The sequence below is a fragment of the Nasonia vitripennis genome, chromosome 2 (assembly GCF_009193385.2).
Source record: "Nasonia vitripennis strain AsymCx chromosome 2, Nvit_psr_1.1, whole genome shotgun sequence".
Classification (NCBI taxonomy): domain Eukaryota; kingdom Metazoa; phylum Arthropoda; class Insecta; order Hymenoptera; family Pteromalidae; genus Nasonia; species Nasonia vitripennis.
Genome location: NC_045758.1, coordinates 24,299,050 through 24,318,220, shown reverse-complemented (window position 1 = coordinate 24,318,220; position 19,171 = coordinate 24,299,050). Strand labels below are relative to the sequence as shown.

The 19,171-nt window shown below is 45.0% G+C and overlaps 1 protein-coding gene across 7 annotated transcripts in view; it reads right to left on the bottom strand.

Moving 5' to 3' along the window:
• The window catches only part of LOC100117285 (obscurin), a 198,578-nt gene that overhangs the window by 31,333 nt on the left and 148,074 nt on the right, over positions 1-19,171 (bottom strand). For all 7 annotated transcript variants that reach the window (XM_031924322.2, XM_031924321.2, XM_031924325.2 and 4 more), the window contains one exon: positions 3,002-3,156. In XM_031924322.2, coding sequence (XP_031780182.1) covers positions 3,002-3,059 — 58 coding nt within the window. In that variant the 5' untranslated portion in view covers positions 3,060-3,156. The remainder of the gene's footprint in view (positions 1-3,001; positions 3,157-19,171) is intronic.

The following is a 19,171-nucleotide window of genomic DNA, read 5'->3' as shown; positions in this document are numbered from 1 at the left end:
CGGTTTGATTCTCGCGCCTCTTGATGACGAGTTAATTATGGCGCGCCAAGAAAAGAAAGCGTAAGCCCTTCTGCGGTCTGAGATCGATTAGTGCGCGCGAGAGCGTCAGATTCGTTTCGGCATCGATCGAGAGCAGTGTGATCCGAAGCCTACCTCTATTCTCGTGTAGCTTTTGTATTGTGCCTGTAGTAATCGCCCTTATTTCTATAATTCGTGTAAATAAAGTGTCTGTAATTCCGTGTGGGCGAGACACAAGCGTGCTGTTATCGCATAGCGAATCTTCGCTATAGGTCCCGGTCGCGACGACTCGACGAGTCGTCTCAAGTCGTTCACGGAGCGAGGGCTGGACCCGTTCCCGAGACGTCGGGGCCCTGTGACGTGCTGGGCGTTGCCACCCCGGGATATCTCCATCTTCTCGATCGACAATCTACCCAGAAGAGAGGGTGGTCCGTCACGTACAGCGCACCGATATTTGCGATTTGCGGCGTTATTGTAGGGGCTGATCCCCGAAATATTAGGTAAGCGAGCGCTCTGTAAATATAAGGATCGATTATCCACTGCGTAAGTTAAATTAGATAATAAGTTTTGACTTTTGTATTTTATGCTTACATAAATTCATTAATTTAGTTGATCAATAAATAATTTCTATTTCACTAGCTTGCTCAGGCTTTTCCCTCTGTTCCGTGAGGGTTTTTATGCCTAAGCAAGTTACTGTTTATATTTAGGTTAACCGCAAAATTGTTGCATTTTTTTATTTAAGAACCCGACTACTCATTCCTTTTCCCACTTCCTTCATAAATGTAATTTGACTGTTTTCAGTTGTCTATTTTCTCTATTCGTTTATGTTCTCAACGTCTACGTTGTCGGAAAACACGTTTAAACCCGTAACAGAACGTTGCCATGTAACGAATCTCGAATAAAGATTTTACATCTCGAAAAATCGATTTTTTCAATCACTGCTGCGCTACGTCGCTCGAGTAGCACGTATACAAAGATAGTCAAGTAAAAGTTTTATACGTCAGATATACTTCGGCATCTTACCTAACAGCGTTAGCATCTTGTCTCGTGAGAGAAAACGCAGCCGCAAGCTCCGCGTACATACTCCGGTACACCATCTCTTCACAACAAGTATACACTTACGTTGCCTCGCTGTTTTTCTTCCCTCTTTTCTCTCCTATCCTCATGCATCAGCGCCAGCAGGTAGCGCAACATCGTCGTTGCCGTGAGCCTCGCCGAAGACAAGCTACACATCCTTGGAATTCTATTCAGCGCGCGGCAGTGGTAGTCGCGTCTGTACGCGAAAGGGAAATCTCCGAGAACACGTTTTCCAGCAGCGTCGCGGAGAGAAAAGTCTCGGCAAATCCGACGGCGTGTTTGTCTAGCGCCGATAGCTGCACGCGAGGCTAATGTTTGTCGAAAGCGGAGCGATAACGCGGTTGAAAAATTCGAATGTTATTGGTATTATGCGATAAGATGTGACGCTTGTGGGATTGATGTTTTTGTTGTACATGTATTTGGAACATTGCAATGGATAAACTGTCGTATGGATAATGTACGGTTTACAAAGAGTTTTTGTCTGCTTAAAAATGCAGTAGAAACTCGATATAATATTGAACGCGAGATTGATTATCGCTATTTCGCCAACGTAAGCGTTCCTTGATACATATTTGATGGTTTGTGAGCGAGCCATTTTCTTGAAGATGCTCTTCCAAATTTCTAATATGTATCTTACTTATCTCATGTAAAGCTTCGAGTTAAACATATAGGATATTATCTTATCGATACCGCACAAACTATAGATTATTATTTAATGTGTTTTTCCATAACTTTATTTCTGCCAGCAGTTATACTACATTTAGATTTTGGAGGGATACACTACACTAATTAATTTAATTAAATCAGCAGTGAAGTTTGTAAGAGACTTTACTGAGAAACAGACCAACATTTGCAGTGTATATTATAACCGAAATTAATTAACATATTTCTTCGAATTATATATGCAAGTGATTACATACAGCAGAACTTGAAACACGCCGGCGAAGCTGTTTCGGTAACGTTGAATATTCCTTATTCGACGCCCGATAATAAGTAAATTGAATGAGCGCTACTTTGGGGAGCATAACATGGTTTTAAAAGCCGCTGCAGTGTAGCTCGTAAAGCTTGCTCCGTGAATATTAATCATATAACGACTCGAAATTATTCCAGCGCTCTCGTTGTTCCACGCAAAAATGGGAAGCGGCTCAATGTTGATGAAACAATGCGCTGTATAGCTATAGGAGCATCTAGCGATTATCCTGTAAATTCGCCGCTTCAAAATGCGATCTTCACGCAACGATGAAGCCTACCTATATATTTTGACGTGCGCCTGTGTTTTTAGCCGACGAAATTTTGGTATCGCGAAATTGGTTGTGTATTATAAAATAAAACTGCTAAAATATGAGCAGTAATTAATGAAGAAAGGGCAGCGAGTGATCAGTATAAATAAATTAATTGATTTATAATTGCATATAATAGAATGTCAAGGGTAACATATTGGTTACACAATGTGATAACCGTACCCATCTATAATAAAATATGTATACCTACGCAATTTAATACGAACATCCCACTTATCTCGATATTTCACATTAATATTTCCATAAATTAAATTTCATTCAAGAGCGATCCCATACATACATAAAAGAAAAAAAATTAACGAGAACCGCACGGCACATAACGAATTTTGCCGGAAATCGAGCTCGTTCGTTGAATTTCCGCGTTAACGAATTGAAAAATCTCTTCGTCACATGTAATTTCGAATTAAAATTTTAAGGCTTTCAACGCTTTCGATCGCTGCGCGATATTCCAACAGCGTATTACGAAAAAAAGGAATCGAGTCCGAATGAATATTGGTGTGTCGGACAACAAAGAGCTGACTCTGATGAAACGCAAATGGCACCGCGTTCGCATACACGTGGAATGTGGAAGCGCGAAAAAGCGCCCCGGGACAGTTAGCACATACCTGTTTGCGATTGTGTTGCCGATAGTAGAGCGAGGCAGCCATACATCAGTAGCCACATGGCTGCTGCCTCTCGGTAGCGACCCGCGGCCTCCTCGACCGCGCCCTTCTCACTCTCTCTAGCCCCACTCCCGGACTTGCGGAATCGTTGAAGTCATCTGCAACAGGAGAGTAGATTTTCTTTCTTTATTTGTTGTATTGCATATCTTTTGTTCTTATATCATTATACACTTTCGGAGAGTCAAGAATGATGGGGTATTTAGTGGGTAATTTTTCATCAAAGTGTCGCCTATATTAAAAATTGCTGGAATGTTGAATGGCACGACGACTTTTTACGCAAAATTTTTAATATACGCAAATGCTTTTTACAACGCGCTATACATCGTACGGAATGAGTGAATACGCTTGACAACAATTAAATTCTCACAGAAACGGCATTGGTCATCGCAGCAATGCCAATCAGTTCAATTATAAATGATCGTTCAAAAATGCCAGAAACAAGATCGAATTCAGTAGTAACGTCTGGGTTTGGTCGGACATGCGAGTCTCGTGTCAATCAATGATTAATTTCAGTACATCCGCAGACTTTTATCAACAACCCAACGTCATTATGGTAAAAACGACGCATAACCCAGAAAGTTTTAATGAGCAATATATTCATCGTTGCATAAAATAACATATCAATAACGGCATCGAGCGAGCGCCATTCGCGTTCTCGCTCGCTTTCCGGCACACATTGCGCGTGTATACATTAAAACGAGCCCCCTCTCTTGTAAAAATTCAAATTGATAGCCCATAGCATTACGCGGAAACGTAGCGAGATATCCGCTCGAGTGCGCTCGATTTCCCCCGTGGAATTCGAAATATTCAATGTCTGCCAACTGCTCCTGCGCCGAAATCACGGACGCGTGCGCGAAAACGAGGTTTCGGTGTCGTATATAGATCCTCCTTAACGGCCACACGGGAGACCGAAGCTCTCTCGACACACGACACGCACAGGGCTCGGCGCAGCTGTTACCTGCGCTGCTGCGCGAAAATAGAGGGTAAAAAAGTCGACGCGAACTCGCTGGCTGTTGAAAAAAAGGAAGAGAAGGAAGAAGTGTCGCGCTGACGGGTCACAATAGACGATCCAGTCGAGGAGCGGGGAAAAATGGTCCCTCACCTCCCTGAGGCAGATATTCGGGCCGAGATATTTACGGCGCGGTGTAGGTCTCTCGTCGTCGTGTTTCCTGCGCGCACGCGTGAAAACGACCCTCTACACACACAAGTGTAGGAGAGAGACTCCCCTGCTTCCAGCGGCGGCCAAACAGCCGTGCAAGAGCATAATAACGGCCTGTCGTACTTGTCCGGGCGTCACGCGCTCGCGTAGAACCTCGACAATGCGCAAGTCGTCCGGCACGTTCTCTCCTCTGTACTACAGCCTCTTTTCGTTCGCGAAGCTGCAGGGCTTGTTTACTTGTGGTGGTTCGTCGTCGTCGTTGGAGTCGGGCGCATGTCGTGTCATGAAAATTTCCCTCGGCCTACTTACACCACCGCGCGCCGGGTTAATGCAGTCGAAGAGGAAGGGCTAAAGGTGTGCGACGTGATAAGCTGGAGAGATTCTTGTCTGGATTTTAATTTATTACTCGAGGCTCATTTTCGTTGACGTGTAAAGGGGAGAGGACGATTTTTTGGCGCCAGGTTCGTAATTTTAATGAGGCTATGTACGAGGGGGAGTTTCTGTGTACCCTGTGTGAGATAAGCTACTTATTCGCTCTGCTGTTGAATGCAGGCGATGACGTTTCTACGAAGATTAACTAGCTAGAGCTTGCTTTTGCTTACTTATTAACGTGTAATGAATTATCAAAAGTTTCCCTCTTCTCGGCGTAAAAAGCGCGATTCTCCGAGTTTTAAAAGTAATATTTGTTGCGGAATAAGAAAAATCCCTATCATATAAAATCTTCGGGAAACTTGGACCATGAAAAAGTCTACTTCAAGTACCGTCAACTGGAAGTTCTTTGACTGTGGAAAAAAACTTCAGTCTTTAATAAATCTTCCTCCATAATACTCTACCAGAGATTCGTGAAATTACAACTTCGCACCACAATACACTACGCAGCAGAAGGCATCAAAGTCTAAACGTCAAAACAGCCTCAAAAGCTCGACTTTCGAAAAAGCTCCTGGCAACAGAGCAGTGGCAGCACAGAGCAGCTGATATAATTTTCCGGTGCAAGGCACAGGCTCTTTATTCTCGGAACCGGAGAGCGCGAAGGATGCTCTCTAAAACAGCGCGTTTACGGCCCTACATTTATGCATATCGGCATCAGCCCGAACTTTCATCAAGAAAACACGAGTGTCTCGCCGAGGGCGTCACCTGCGAAGCATATCCGCTGACCCGTTTACGCGGCGGCCTCTCGCTTAATCTATCCGCGGCCGGGTCTCGTCATCAGTGTCTGGCTTCTCTCGTTAGGAGAAAAAAGGAGTAAGAGGCCGTAAAGACAAAAGCCGAGAGCGAGAGAGAGAGAGAGAGAGAGAGAGAGAGAGAGAGAGAAAGAGAGAGAGAGAGAGAGCGATACTGTGTTATTGTTATTACTATTTTATGCAGATTTTACGGCGATATTTTAGAGGCGAAATTATACGCACCGATGCGTGCCGCGGACATAATCTTGCTTTTTATATAATTATCGTAATTACGCGACGGGCCGAGCCGGGGCATGAATATTCATGTTTTCGAGTGATTAAAAAGTTACGATCCCTTTCTCGCGAGGCTTTATAATTTTACGTTTCAGAATTTCATTTCGCGTACGCGCCTCGACGCTCCCTGCGCGATCAAGACACGAAATTGATAAAAATGGTCGCTATATATATATATATATATATATATATATATATATATATATATATATACACGGATTTTGATGTTTACCTTTTCTTCAACCGTATTGAATACGCGGCCAGAATACAAAATCCAGTAAAACTTTATTGGAAATCTAAAATTTTTATTTCAACATTCCGCGCGCTGCGCGATTTCCGATAAAAGTCTTTTTTTACCCGTTCTTCAATTTTACCATAATGGAGAGGAACACGTCAAATGTACGTGAGCGTTTCGAATAGCAAAAAGTTCACATTCTTCTGTATAAAATAAGCGAAATGCCAAAGTATGAAATATCCCAGAGAAAAGAAGTCGTTATTTATTTTGTTTATAAAAATCGTGAATATTTCTCGTTTAGCTAATTTGTAATCGGTCATAAATGTTTACCAGCATATTCACGTTCCAATTTCGCCTCTGATACCCACACGAATGCAACCCACAGTTACATCACACCCCACGTCCTTTTATTTTTCGTCAGCAGAAATAACTCTCGCACCAGCTAGTCGTCTCCTCTTTTTCACTCATCAGTAAGCCATAGTATCGCGTCTAATTATTCAATTCCAGCGCTAATTACGAAGCCACGCGCGAGTGTGTAGCAGCATAGTGGCATTATTATCGCCGACGAGTCGCTCGCGCCCGGCTCGTCGAGCGTAAAAAGTGCATTCGCGCTCGGCCTTTAGGTAATTCGCACGCTCTGCGCACTCTCGAGGCATGTGCGCGTGAATATTCGAGTGTTATATACTTTTGGCGCGTCGAGCTTTGCTGTACCGGATGAGTTTTAACGAATTTTTCGTATGTAACGTATACACATACGTGCTTATCAATGTTAAACCTGCGGACAGGGTTTTGCCATCAGGTATATGAGCGGCAAAGATTCGCTCGCGCGCGATGTTTTTTCTTTTTAATCCCGCGCCGCGCTCGCGTATACGCGACGGACGAAAAGAGGAAGAGGACGGAATAAAATTTTGATTAACCGACGCCCGCCTGATGGAGCGATGTATTGTATGTGTGAGAGTGTGTTTCAGGGAGGTAAATAAATTGAACGTATACACAAACTGTTTCCGTGTTTTTTTTTCCACGCGCGATGTTATGTCCGCCCAGGGAAATATTTCCTGGTCGAGAGAAGTTTATCGCGCTCGCTGTACGTTAGGAGAGGGAGAGAGAGAGAGAGAGAGAGAGAGAGAGAGAGAGAGAGAGAGAGAGAGAGAGAGAGAGAGAGAGAGAGATGACGAAGGCACTTTTAATTGGACGTATCTAGCCGACAACTCTCGTAATTATGAATATGTAATTGAATGAAGAAATTAAAACTCTGTGGTGCCTGAAACTTCTTGCGGACTTTATTAATTAGCTCGAGTTTCCCCGAATGCAAATGCGATATATTTGCGTGAAAATATTTTCGAACAACTTTCGCGAAGCAATCGAAACGATTAAATTCCCCGTTTCAATACCATAAATCTATGAACGATATTGATCCTCCGTTATTGCATGGTTTTAATTATCTGAAGCATTTGCGTATAACAACAACAACTAACGCGAGCCAAACAAGTTGTCAGCGGAGCAGCATTAAGAGTCTTAATTACCTGATCTATTCACGGTGTTTTAGTATAATATAGTACGTATACATTTATTTACTTTTTCCCACCAGGCAAACCCTCCCAGAACCAGTGGAAGAAGACCCGTTAAAACCGCACAGTATATACACACACATAGCGCGACTTAATCGTAGGGAGGACGCGAGCAACTTTTCTCCCCATCGTGCAATTTCTTGCGCGCGGCCCGATGCAACAAACGAAAAGTCCTCCCGAAAAACATGGTTCAATTAACCTAAGTGCTCCCCCTCCTCAAGACGCTTTCTCTTTCTCATCCCTCGCGCTCGCCACTCGTTCATCTCCACAATTCAGCACCTCTTTCCGCGACCCTTTTTTGCTGGTCCCTCTCTCGCACTCTTTCTTTATCTCGGAATGTCGTCGAGCGGGAAGAAAGAAGGGTGTACGCGGAGGAGAAAGGGGGGGGGGGGGAGAAAGTCGAGTGGGTAACCGAAAGCACACCCTCGCGAGGGTCCTCCATTGTGCATAGAAAGTTGGAGCCGCTACTGCAGCTCTCCTCTAATTCGCGGCCAAGCCTCGTTACACTCCTTGAAACCTCGACTTTATATGCGAGCGCACTGCGTGCTGCTGGCGCCACCGTGGCTAATTCGCGTGAACAGTTTCGCCGAGATCTTCTGTGTACGCGTCTTTATTTCGTCATTTTTGCTTTTTTGTTGTTCGGAAAATTCGTTCGAGCTGTACCTGACTAAACCGGCCCAGATGATTTTTAATTCAAATTTCTAGGCAAATCCGATTTGACATTTTTACCTGGTTTTTCCGGTAAAACAAAATTGCCTCGACTACAATCGATCGATCGAATCGAAACGATTGTTTTAATTCACGTTCGGTCGTGTAAACACGAAAAATAAAGCTCGAAAAAAATCACGACGGGCATCATTCTACAAACTCAGCTCCGTGACCAAACGCGACATAAAGGGCTGCGTGTGTAGGACTCGACGTGGCAGCTCGACACGACCACATAATAACAAACACGCGCACCACAGGTCTCTCGTTTGGTTCTATTCAACGGTCGTATCAGAAAAATGGACTTTATCGCGACCGCGACGGGATTACAAAAGCCTCGTATCGCGCTACCGCGCACAGAGGACACGGCCTGCTAGTTTGACCGTCACTCTTGCCCGAAGCTAATTTTCGTTTTTTTTTTGTTTTTCATATAGATGGATGCGTTGAAACATGGAGATTTGAACTGATTTTTATACTCGTTCGATTTGTAAATAAAAACAAATTTTAGGTTTTAATAATTGGCATCGTACGAACTTTATTGCTAAAAGAAAATTAAAAGTGAAAAGTAAAACAAGGGAGGACCTAATAAAAAATTTCGATCTGCACGAGAATAATATAAAACTAAAAAGTAGAACACGATTAATCAATATTTGATTAAAGCGATCAATACACATCGAGAAACGGGCAAAATTAAAGTCGCCAGGTAACAATTCGACAATATCCGAGTTCTATATCCCAGCAGCAATAAATAAACATTACACCTCAAGGACACACACAGTACACCTCAAGGAATCGCCGTCTGATTTTCAGCCGCTAATTCTTCGCAGAGCTTGCGGGCAATTTTAACAATTCAAAAACTCCCATCCCTCACCGCTCGCACCCGTTAATCCTCAGTACAAACCAACGGCGTCGCGTATAAACAGTCTCCTCACGGTCGTGCTCTGCACGCCAGTGTCGGGCTGTCCTTCGTAAATTAAATCTCCGCAAGCTCCGAAAATTCCTCTCCTTCGCCGGGCATAGCTCTTTTACCTTTTTGCACGACAGCCTTGTCCTCCGCGATGTTTTCGTCGCGCTGCGCCACTGTCTCGCGAAGAAGAGGAGAGAAAAAACAGAGAAGGGAGATAGAGGGTCGCGCTGCTGACCAGAGACCGCGTGATTAATGGCGTGTCGAGGTGGGAGGAGGAGGTTTGCCAGCAGAGGATGTGGCAGGCCGTACTTGCGGGAGAAGGAAAAGGGCTTTCGAGATAGTCACGGCTGCGGCAGTGAATTTGTTTAGTCTGGACTCTATGTGCGGTTTTGGCTTTTTCGGATAGTCCCGAGTTTTCGGAGGATGTGCTCGCGTTGCTGACGAGTTAATTTACGGCGCGTTCATCAAGCGAAGATACTACGTGCTGCTTTCGGCCGAATTAATGAGCGCGGTTCTTCCTGATAGTGCGGTTGTAAATGATAGCTCGAGCTTTCGAGTAGGCAGATCTTGATTTTTTATAATTATTGAACTAATTTTCGTACTATTTATTAAGTTAAAAGCTAACGTTTTCGATGTAATGTACGTTTTTCAAGGAAACACATCGATAACGATTTTGTTATCGTGAAAAAAATTTCATTTGATAAGAGCTTTCACTTTTTTTTTTAATCAATGAAATCATACCGTGTGAAACGAATACAATACGACTTCAGTTATAAAACTCGCGAGCTGTCGTCACTGCAGTTCCGTACGGACGTCCGATATGCCATATAACGTATACGCTTTTCATCGACTCCGCCGCGACAGAATTATCGCTCGGCAAAACGTATTGGCTTTTAATCTCGCGATCTACACTCGACGCCCTCCCTCGATACGACTCGATGAACACGTATACACAGACAAACGGCTCGGTCCAGCGTTATCTGAGTCGCCGTCCAGGGCGAGCGTTCGCACTTTGATGTTCGCATATTTTCATCGCTCGCTCTACGAAACAACTTTACGCAGCTCTCGCCGCAGCCCAAGCCTGCGGGCGTGCTGAGCGGGAAAAAAACTTTTCAACGGCCTAAAAATAGCCAAGTGTGCTTTAATTTTTGGGTTTTATGCTCCAGTGAATTGAAGGATCGCCGCAAACTCGCGTGCGAATCTAAAAGGTGACACGGCCAGATTAGCCCAATTATTTTCCGAAAAGCTTTCAATACGAGTTGCGAAGGTTGTGCGTTGCACAGATTCGTAGAATTTCACAAATGGAGAATGTTATCAAAAGTCCTTTATGCGGGGATAACGAAGATACGCGTATGAATAACGAGAAGGCATCGAAATTCATATTCGTTACGAGTTCGCGTGCATATCATTACTGAAATGGAGTCGCGCTGCTTTTCGTATACTCTTGCAAGCACAGGCGTAATTCCTTAAACAAGAAAAATACAGTATTAAGTGCCGGTTACACGGGCCATTCGGTCTCACTAACGAGTTTATTGTCCTTAATTACATCCGAAGTTTAGCGAAAGTTCCGAGTCTCTTTATCCGAGACTACAGCGAGGGCGAAGAGACGCACGAGTGCTGCAGCTCTTGTATTTTTTCATCGGGCGTCTGCGCTTTGTCTTCCTTTCTCTCTCCCTCTCGTGGGACACCTTGGCTGTAATGCAATAAAATTTTACAGTCTGTTCGGGTCGCGCGCGCGCAGCTTTAAATGGGATTAAGCGGGAATTCAATAAGGCCGCTTAAATTTTTCACGAGCCCACGGCGAGACGTTTTCCTCGTCGTCGTCCTTTTCAATGAAGGGAAACGGAAAGAAGAAAGGCGGTATTCTCCTAAGGAAGACGCTGCGTTTATATAGCGATAGCCGATTAGCGGGAGAGAGGGAGATGGAAAAGTGGAAGTTTCGAGAGATTATTAATCGCTGTTTGTGTTTTGCGCCGTTGCTGCACACTCGCATCACCTGCGAGATTAACGCGCTGGATGTAAAGGAAACTCAGCTGGGAAAACTTCACGGCCCCGCAGTGTTATTGTTGTAGTAAAGTTTTGTTGATATTAATTTTTCTGCTCGCGCTGAAGCTGTGAAATCATATTTATAAAGTTCGAACGAACTCTTTCGCGTTTGTTTAGCCGTGTCTCGTAATAATTAAGTTATAAAACGTGAAACGTTAAGGGTGATTCTCGGAATTTTTTTTCATACGCCAGTATTGAGCGTTGGATATGAAAATTGATCATCGATAAAAAAATACTACGGGCCCTTTCGCGAATATAAAAATTAAATATCGATAAACGTCTTAATCGTCTATCAATGCCTGTCCATCGCAATCGTCGTTAATTCTGCGTAATTCCGTCACTTTTATCGCCCCGTTACAATCGCTCACAGTTTTACCGGGCGTAGCCAACAATTTCCGATAATTGAAAAATTCTCCCATCCCTTTTAGCTAATTCCAATTGATGCCGTCGAGAGGAAAAGAGCGTCGTCGACGGCTCACGGTTTGACGCGTGTAATCCAATTTCCGACATTCCTCTCCCATCGGATAATGAAACTCTTTCACATCTTTCTCGCGCTTCATCTGGCCCATCGGGCAAACTTTTCTCGTCGATCTTTTGCATCTGCGATTTCTCCCCCTTCCAAGCGCTCGACTCTTTCATCCCTGATTTTTTGTGCTCCCGAGGCGACCAACTTGTCGCTGAATTCGAGAGCGCAGCTGAGTTTCATATTCGCAGATGGAGGAGGAGTTCCTCCCCTCGCGATATTCAGTGGACAGATATTAGCATGTAGAGCAGCGCGGCGGCGAGACCAAGTTTGGCCGAGCGGGTGCTCTCTCTCTCTCTCTCTCTCTCCTCTGTTCCAGCCGAGCGACGTCCGACAACGGCTCGACCAACTTTTGCTCCTCGCTCTTGCTCTTGCTCTCAGATGCGTTGGTTCGTGTTCGCGAAACGAATGGTAATGCCTGCGAGTTTTATCATTCAAATTGTATAGTTATTATGTATACGGACGTGATTTGTGGGCCGAATTCGGCGCGATAAATATTAAGGGATGTGACAATTAGGGCTCTGGGAATTGTTTGAGTGCCGCTGTATAAAAATATAATTTAGGAAAAAAGTACATTTTCCATCTCGAGAAAAATGACATTCGTGTCTGACGCCATTGTTTGGCTATCGATATGAAACGGCAATTTCGTTCGTTGCTCGCATAACTCAATTGAGCGCCGACGAAAGCTCGGGGTCGCGAAGAAAAATAACGCGCAACGTTTATTGAATTTAGAGATAAAATAATACAACGAAATCTCGATCCATAGAAAACTCCGTGTTTTCTCCTATATAGCTACAGCAGAGGAAACAAACAAGATACACGTTATTCCAGTACCCGTGTACGCGCATTTAATCTATGAAAGCTCGGAATCGTGAATTATCGGTCTAGCTGGGAGGAAAAAAGGGAAAACGAGTTAACTGTACGAGAGGAGCAAAAGAAGTCATGCAGCAGCAGCCACGTGCGCAACATCTCTTCCGCCGCACGACGGCGGCGTCGCGCGCGATCCACACACGCGCTTCAGCCCCTTTGTGAGCAATCGGATAAAGGCATCCGCTCAAACCGCGGATATTGATTTTGCAATGCGAACACGTAAACCAGAGCAATTCCTGCGGTTTAGCGCAGATTAATTCGAATGCAGCGAGAGACCCGTTCTAACCGTCCTTTGCCTCAGCAGCCCGTGTGTCTCTCGCTCGCAATGACCTCTTTCGTTTCGCTCGCCCCTTTTTTATGTCTTTCTGCCCTGCTTTGTGGATGTGGTGTAGCTCTCATTTGTTTTGTTTGCTTGGCTGCTGAATCGACTCTTTCTCTTGCGTTTTTTCAGATATTCGTTTGCTTTCGAATTCGTTGGACTTTGGCTGGTATCGTTTTGGCGCACTGATTTCTCGATTTATCATAAGGATACGGTAAATTATAATGCGCAGTGTATATCGAGTAAATTTAACCGATAATCATCAATTCGTGCACAGAATCTTGTGAATGCTAAGCACTATTAAAACCAGGATCTCCAACGCCATACCAAAATAGCACGAATCCGCGCAGTTCTGCCTGCGAGATTTTTTCTCCGCTCCCACTAGGCAAATAACGGCAAAGCAGATAATCACATCAGGTCGTATTCTCGCTTCAAGCTGGGTGAGTGCAGTAGAGCTTATATTGCACGGGCTGAAAAAGGTGCGAACAAAAACAACGAAATTTTCTGCTTATAATACCGAGAAAGAAAGTAGATGAGAGAGAGAGAGAAAGAGAGAGAGAGAGAGAGAGAGAGAGAGAGAGAGAGAGAGAGAGAAAGAGAGAGAGAGAGATATTAGATTTTTCTTTAGATTAATTAATTTTATTTGCGTACATTATGTTGTACGATTCAATATGTACAGCAGAGTAGTAAAAGTACAAAAATAATAAGTTTGAGGTATCTGTTTTAGTAGGTGTGTAGTGTGAAAGTATACTGAGGTGGAGATGGGTTAAGCGAGAGTGAGCAAGTGTGTGCGTGTGCGTGACTGTGTACACGATTTTTATGTGTTATGCGTTTTCGAGTTCGAAAAAGTAATCTTTAGCTAGTTTCTTGAATACTGCGATGGATGTAGTGTTACGGAGGTGTGGTGGCAGGTTGTTCCATAGGTATGAGGCGCTGATATGAAACGAGTTCCTCAGCGTCTCCGTCGCGAAAGTAGGGATATCCAGAGGTGTCACCTCCCCCCTAACAGGCCGGAGTGCTACGCGAAAGTCGAAATAGGCCAGTACGTATGATGGTACGGCAGTGTTAAACATTTTTCGTAAGAAACAAGCAGTGAAATACTTCCTGCGCCCGGCAGTAGTAAGCCACTACAGCTCCCGCCTGTATGGGGAGATGTGCTCATCTCTCCTTACACCATAGATGTTCCGAATCCCCGTGTTCACGAGCCTCTGTAGTTTTAAGTCGAGTTCCTGCGTCAGGTCACAGTATACAAGAGAACAGTAGTCTATAAGGGGAAACAGGAGCGCTTGCACTAAGTGCTTGCGCAATCTGAGATTGGTACTTTTTCTGAAAAAGTAAAGCTTGTACATTAGCGAGTGAGCACGCTTACACACTTGTGTAATGTGCTCCTTCCACGTGAGTTTAGAGTCAAGCACCAATCCCAGATTACGCACAGAAGATTCAAAGCTGACCTGGGCACCCCCAATGTTGATATAGGTGTTAGCTATTGAAGGTAGTGCATTTATGTAGTAGGTGGAGCCCAGGACAATTGCTTTGGTTTTGTTAACATTGAGTTTTAGCCTGTTCTGTGCAGCCCAGCCCATTATCCTCTCGGCATTAGCACTCATCCTGTTTGATAAAGAATCGAGCTCCTCAAGGTGGCATTGACTGTAAATTTGCAAGTCATCCGCATAGATGAGATGGGAAACATCGTTCGCTATTGTCACCAACGACGGCCTGCTCTCTCCCAGAGAGGTAGGAGGCAAACCAGCGGATGACCTGCTTTGAGAAGCCGAAGGTGGATAGCTTTCTCAGGAGCCTGACGTGACACACAGTGTCAAACGCCTTGCTAAAGTCAAAGAGAAGGAGAAGTGTTACTTTCTTTTTGTTTATCCCGGCCCTGGCATCATCAGTTAGTTTCATTAGGCTAGACTGAGTGCTGTGACCAGTGCGGAAGCCTGTTTGAAGATTATCTAGTAGGAGCCTTGATTCAAGGTATTCTGAGACTTGCCTGTGCACCAGCCACTCGAGGGCCTTGGATAGAAAGCAGAGAAGTGAAATCGGACGGTAGTCAGTCACGGCTGTTGGTGAACTGACTTTGTTGAGTGCGCGCACAAGTGACAATTTCCAGGCAGATGGGAAGCAGGGTTCGCTCAGGGACAGGTTGAAAATATGACTTAGTAAGGGAGCGAGAACCGGCAAAGCGTGGGATGCCGTCACTTCCCCTGGCCTGGGTGTCAAAGTGCGAAACCGCAGCTGTTAATACTCCGAGAGTATTCTCGCGTAATTTGCGAAGAAAGGATAAATAATTAAAACACAAATAAACTCAGTAAAACAAAAACTATATTCAAATAAAAATTGCGAAGCGCACTGCTCGGAATTCAGCTCTCGACTGACTCTGCCGCAGCCGCCCTCGCAGACGATCGACGCTCGACCCCACCGCTAGTCGCCGATCGTTTTACAGTCGCTGGGAAATCCCAAATTTCCCTTCTCCAATGCTCATCCACACAAAAACTATAAAACAAAGCCGCTCAAAGCACTCGTTGTCGAAGCTTACCCGCCGCCCGCGCTAAACCGATCCGCCATAAAACCCGAGCCCAACATCCGCGCCGCACAGCTCGGCTCAACAGCGCGGGCCCACGCTCGAGCCGATGTTATGCTGGCCAGATGTGCGTACTCGAGATTCGGATTCGAGTCTACGTACTTTTCTTTCGAGAAAAAGCCATAAAACTCGAACCCGAAAACAGCGCGGTCTCACGTGCGCGGTACAACTCGACCTTTGTCCTGCACACTCTCCGCAACCGAAAAAATATACATAAATCGCGCGCTTGCCGTTCCCACATTTGTCCAGACCGAAGTCTGTGACGTAGGAAAAACTCAACGTATTGTTTCACGAGGAGAAAACTTGCGCCGAGATCAGCAATTACAAATTATATTACTACTATCCGCGAACACTGTCAACCAAATATAACCCCACGAAATTTAAAATGCTTCCTTCGTACGTTAGCTGTCCCCGAAATACAAGCGAGCCACTTCTCGAAGCAGGCTACCCTTCCAGACGACGCATCTCCCTAGGGCAAACTGGCCACAGAGAAACGCTCTCAAGTTTTCATCTGTTCCGGGCCTCACCAATTAATCAGCCGTAACCGGCTCGGGGTGAGGAAAGCGGCCCCGATCGATCCCATTTAATCGTCGTGCACGCAGCCTACGCTGCCGGTTTCCAAAACCGTAGCGCTGAGATGCTCGCCTTTAGAAGTTTGTACTTCAGCTAACCTACGTCGGTAACAGCAGCCAACACGTCCGATTCCGTTATAGTGCTGAACTCGAAGTGTTCCGGGAGGTCAAGACTTTCTAGGGTGAACAGATAATCCTCAACGGCAGGGGCCAACGGATCGTTGGAGATCGCAATGAAATGCCTGTTGAGTTCATCTGTGGTAAATCGAGATTGTAATGGGGCCATCCATAGAGATAGAGAGAGAGAGAGAGAGAGAGAGAGAGAGAGAGAGAGAGAAAGAGCAAAAGCGAGACCGGCCGTGACCGTTGCCGCACACGTACACGAGACGACAGTGCTTCAAATTTTCTCGGCGAGCCCTACTGTTTTATATTCAGAGCCCGCTGATGCTCTCGCGTAAAGCGATACGCTCTCTCTCTCTCTCTCTCTCTCTCTCCCTTCTCTTTAAAGCCGCACGGGTATGGAGGGAGCTTTTACAGCGGGACACGTGCTTTTCTCCGTCTCTTGCTTTCCCCGTGTTTTTCTTGCGCTCGTTTCTTTTTTCTCCGAAGCTTTTCGCACCGGGATATACATCCACTCTTGCTCTTTGTGTACAACCGTGCGCTCGCGTGCGGCTTTGGAAGCCTGCGTAAAATTCTCGATTTTACCCGGACGTTTTTGAGAGATAAGAGCTCGCCGAATCCGCTTAGATTACCCACTCTTTAAGGGATACGCACTTGCGTGTTCCGCGAAATTTTCCTGTAAATTCACAGCTCTCACGTTGCGCGCTGTATATTCTCATCCGGATGAAAAATTAATTCAAAATTTTGCGAATGCATCTCAAAAATACAAATAGAAAAACATGACTCTCGAGCTTTCATACGCTTGAATATAATATTCTCTCAGAGACAATAGAACATTCGTATTTCGACATCGATGTGAGTATGCTGGGGGGACTCTCGCAATAAATAAGCAATTTTTCCGCGCAATTACGCCGCGCGCTGGGCATGCTTCGACACATCCACTCTTTTCCATTCGCTCGCTCATTCATAATGCAGAAGCGTCAATAATATACGTTATATTATTCCCCGGCCCTATAACCGGCAAGATTTACGACCGGCCACACACGCACTCGTCTTCCTCTATACGCATACGTACTACTGATTTTCAATTTCGAGGCTGTACCTCCAGCAGCGCTCGCGTGTGTTAAACGGAGCGAGACCGCGCCGATAGGATAATGCTTGCCGCTCTTAGCTCTTTCTCTTTCCCGCTCCCACTCGGTCGGCGTTAGACTTTGCTGGAAGTTTCGCGAGGACGAGCGTACAGCGCGTGAAACTGAGAACCCCGGAGATTTTGACTCCGGTCGCTCGCTCGCTTCATAGGGATTAGTATCTACTCTGTTTGGGTATGTGTCTGTGTGTGTTCGCGGGACGCAAAACTCTGGAGCCCTCTCCTGTTGATTATTCTAATTTCCAAAAGCTAGAAGCGAGGGGTGAGCGGCTTGACTTTCCAGGAATTCGAGCTTGCACGCGGGGGCGGCTGCGGGACTAGTTGAAATAACGGCTTGTTTCCCCGGTATAATCGCGCTGCTAATTATGTTATCAGCGTTTAAAGATTACACGGGATAATGGCTCATTATTTTACGTCGTTCTGTGCGCGTGTGATGTAATCAGAGTATAAATAAACGAATGCTCGCTTTTATCTCGATCGTTGCTGATATTAGTGTAAACTTTATAATTTGTACTATTATATCGATGTTATGCAGTTTAATTGTTGGTATGATAATATAATATCGGATAAGTATATACGAAGTAGTTTTCGGCGCAGTTTCACAGTAATATCGCGTATGTTATATTTGAGCCCTAGTAATGAAGCGCAAAGTGGACTTTCCACTTCGCTCCTCTCCGCATCGAGCGAAGACGACGACGACGACGACGAGGTCGGCTAGCAGTGGTAGTCTCTTGGGAGCAAATAGCTAAAAGTAATTTCTTACGGAAGATGAAGTCATTTAACGCTGTGTTTTTCCCTTACGGCACGGCGTCGATGACTCCGCCCGAGGTGGAGGCTTGCGAAACTTTTTGCGGGCCTCGGGGAAATGTTATTATTAACTTTAATCGCGAACCACGCGCTATATATCGATAGGAGTTTACGCTGTTTTTGCACACGTTCTTATTTTGAAGGGAGAAAAGTGGAAAAACGTGATGTTTTTTATGTAAAAAGTGGATGATAATAAAACTTCTAGTGAAGAGTAGCTTTTCAATTAGAGAAGCCTTTCCCCTTTTCACAAATCAATTGAAATCCACGAGCAACTCAACAATATATCGTGAGCATACAGGCACTCCACAGAGTCACGGGTAAGCAGTCGTCTTGCATACAAGTGGAATCGAACCGCATAGGTACAGAAAAAGACGATTACGAAGAGCCAACGGACCAAGCCATGAACAATCGTCGACTAGCTCGTCGAGCGAAAGCACTACTTCGAGAAAGAGGCAGTCGCAACGAAGCGACCCCTGCGTAGTCGTCGTACAAGACTGTTCCCCGCTGGGACTCGACTACGTGAAATGACTGCGTAACATCGTCAACTAGGGATTGTACGCATAGCGCGCACACTTGAAGGCTTTATATTATTCTCCCACGTGAACTTGAATCGAGACGGTACCCGCTAATTATTTGCCAACAAGTCCTTCGTCTCTGTAGTCAACTACACGATCGAAGGTGATCGATTGAAGTAATCACTCCAGACGCTTCGGATGTTAATTCAGCGCTGAATTACGTAGAACGCGCATAGGGTGAAAGGCTTTTGAATGAAACGTCGTTGTGACGCGAGAATAAACTCACGTAGGGTCGTGCGTGTACGCACACACGCGATGTTGCTATATTCGAGATTTAATTAGAAAGTTTGCACTGTGTAGTAATTAGTATTTTTGTATGCCGTTTTTAACAGAGCTGTAGTTTTTAATGCACATTTTGCTCGAAAGAAATATGGTCGTCGCTGCCGCTACCAAAAGTGGTGATTATTTTTCAAGTACCTTAATTTAAATATATGAGCCGACAGCTCTTTTTAAATTATATGCGAGCCACAGCACGCTGTACTTTATTACATACAGAGTAACTAAAGGCTCCAAAGCTTCTACAGC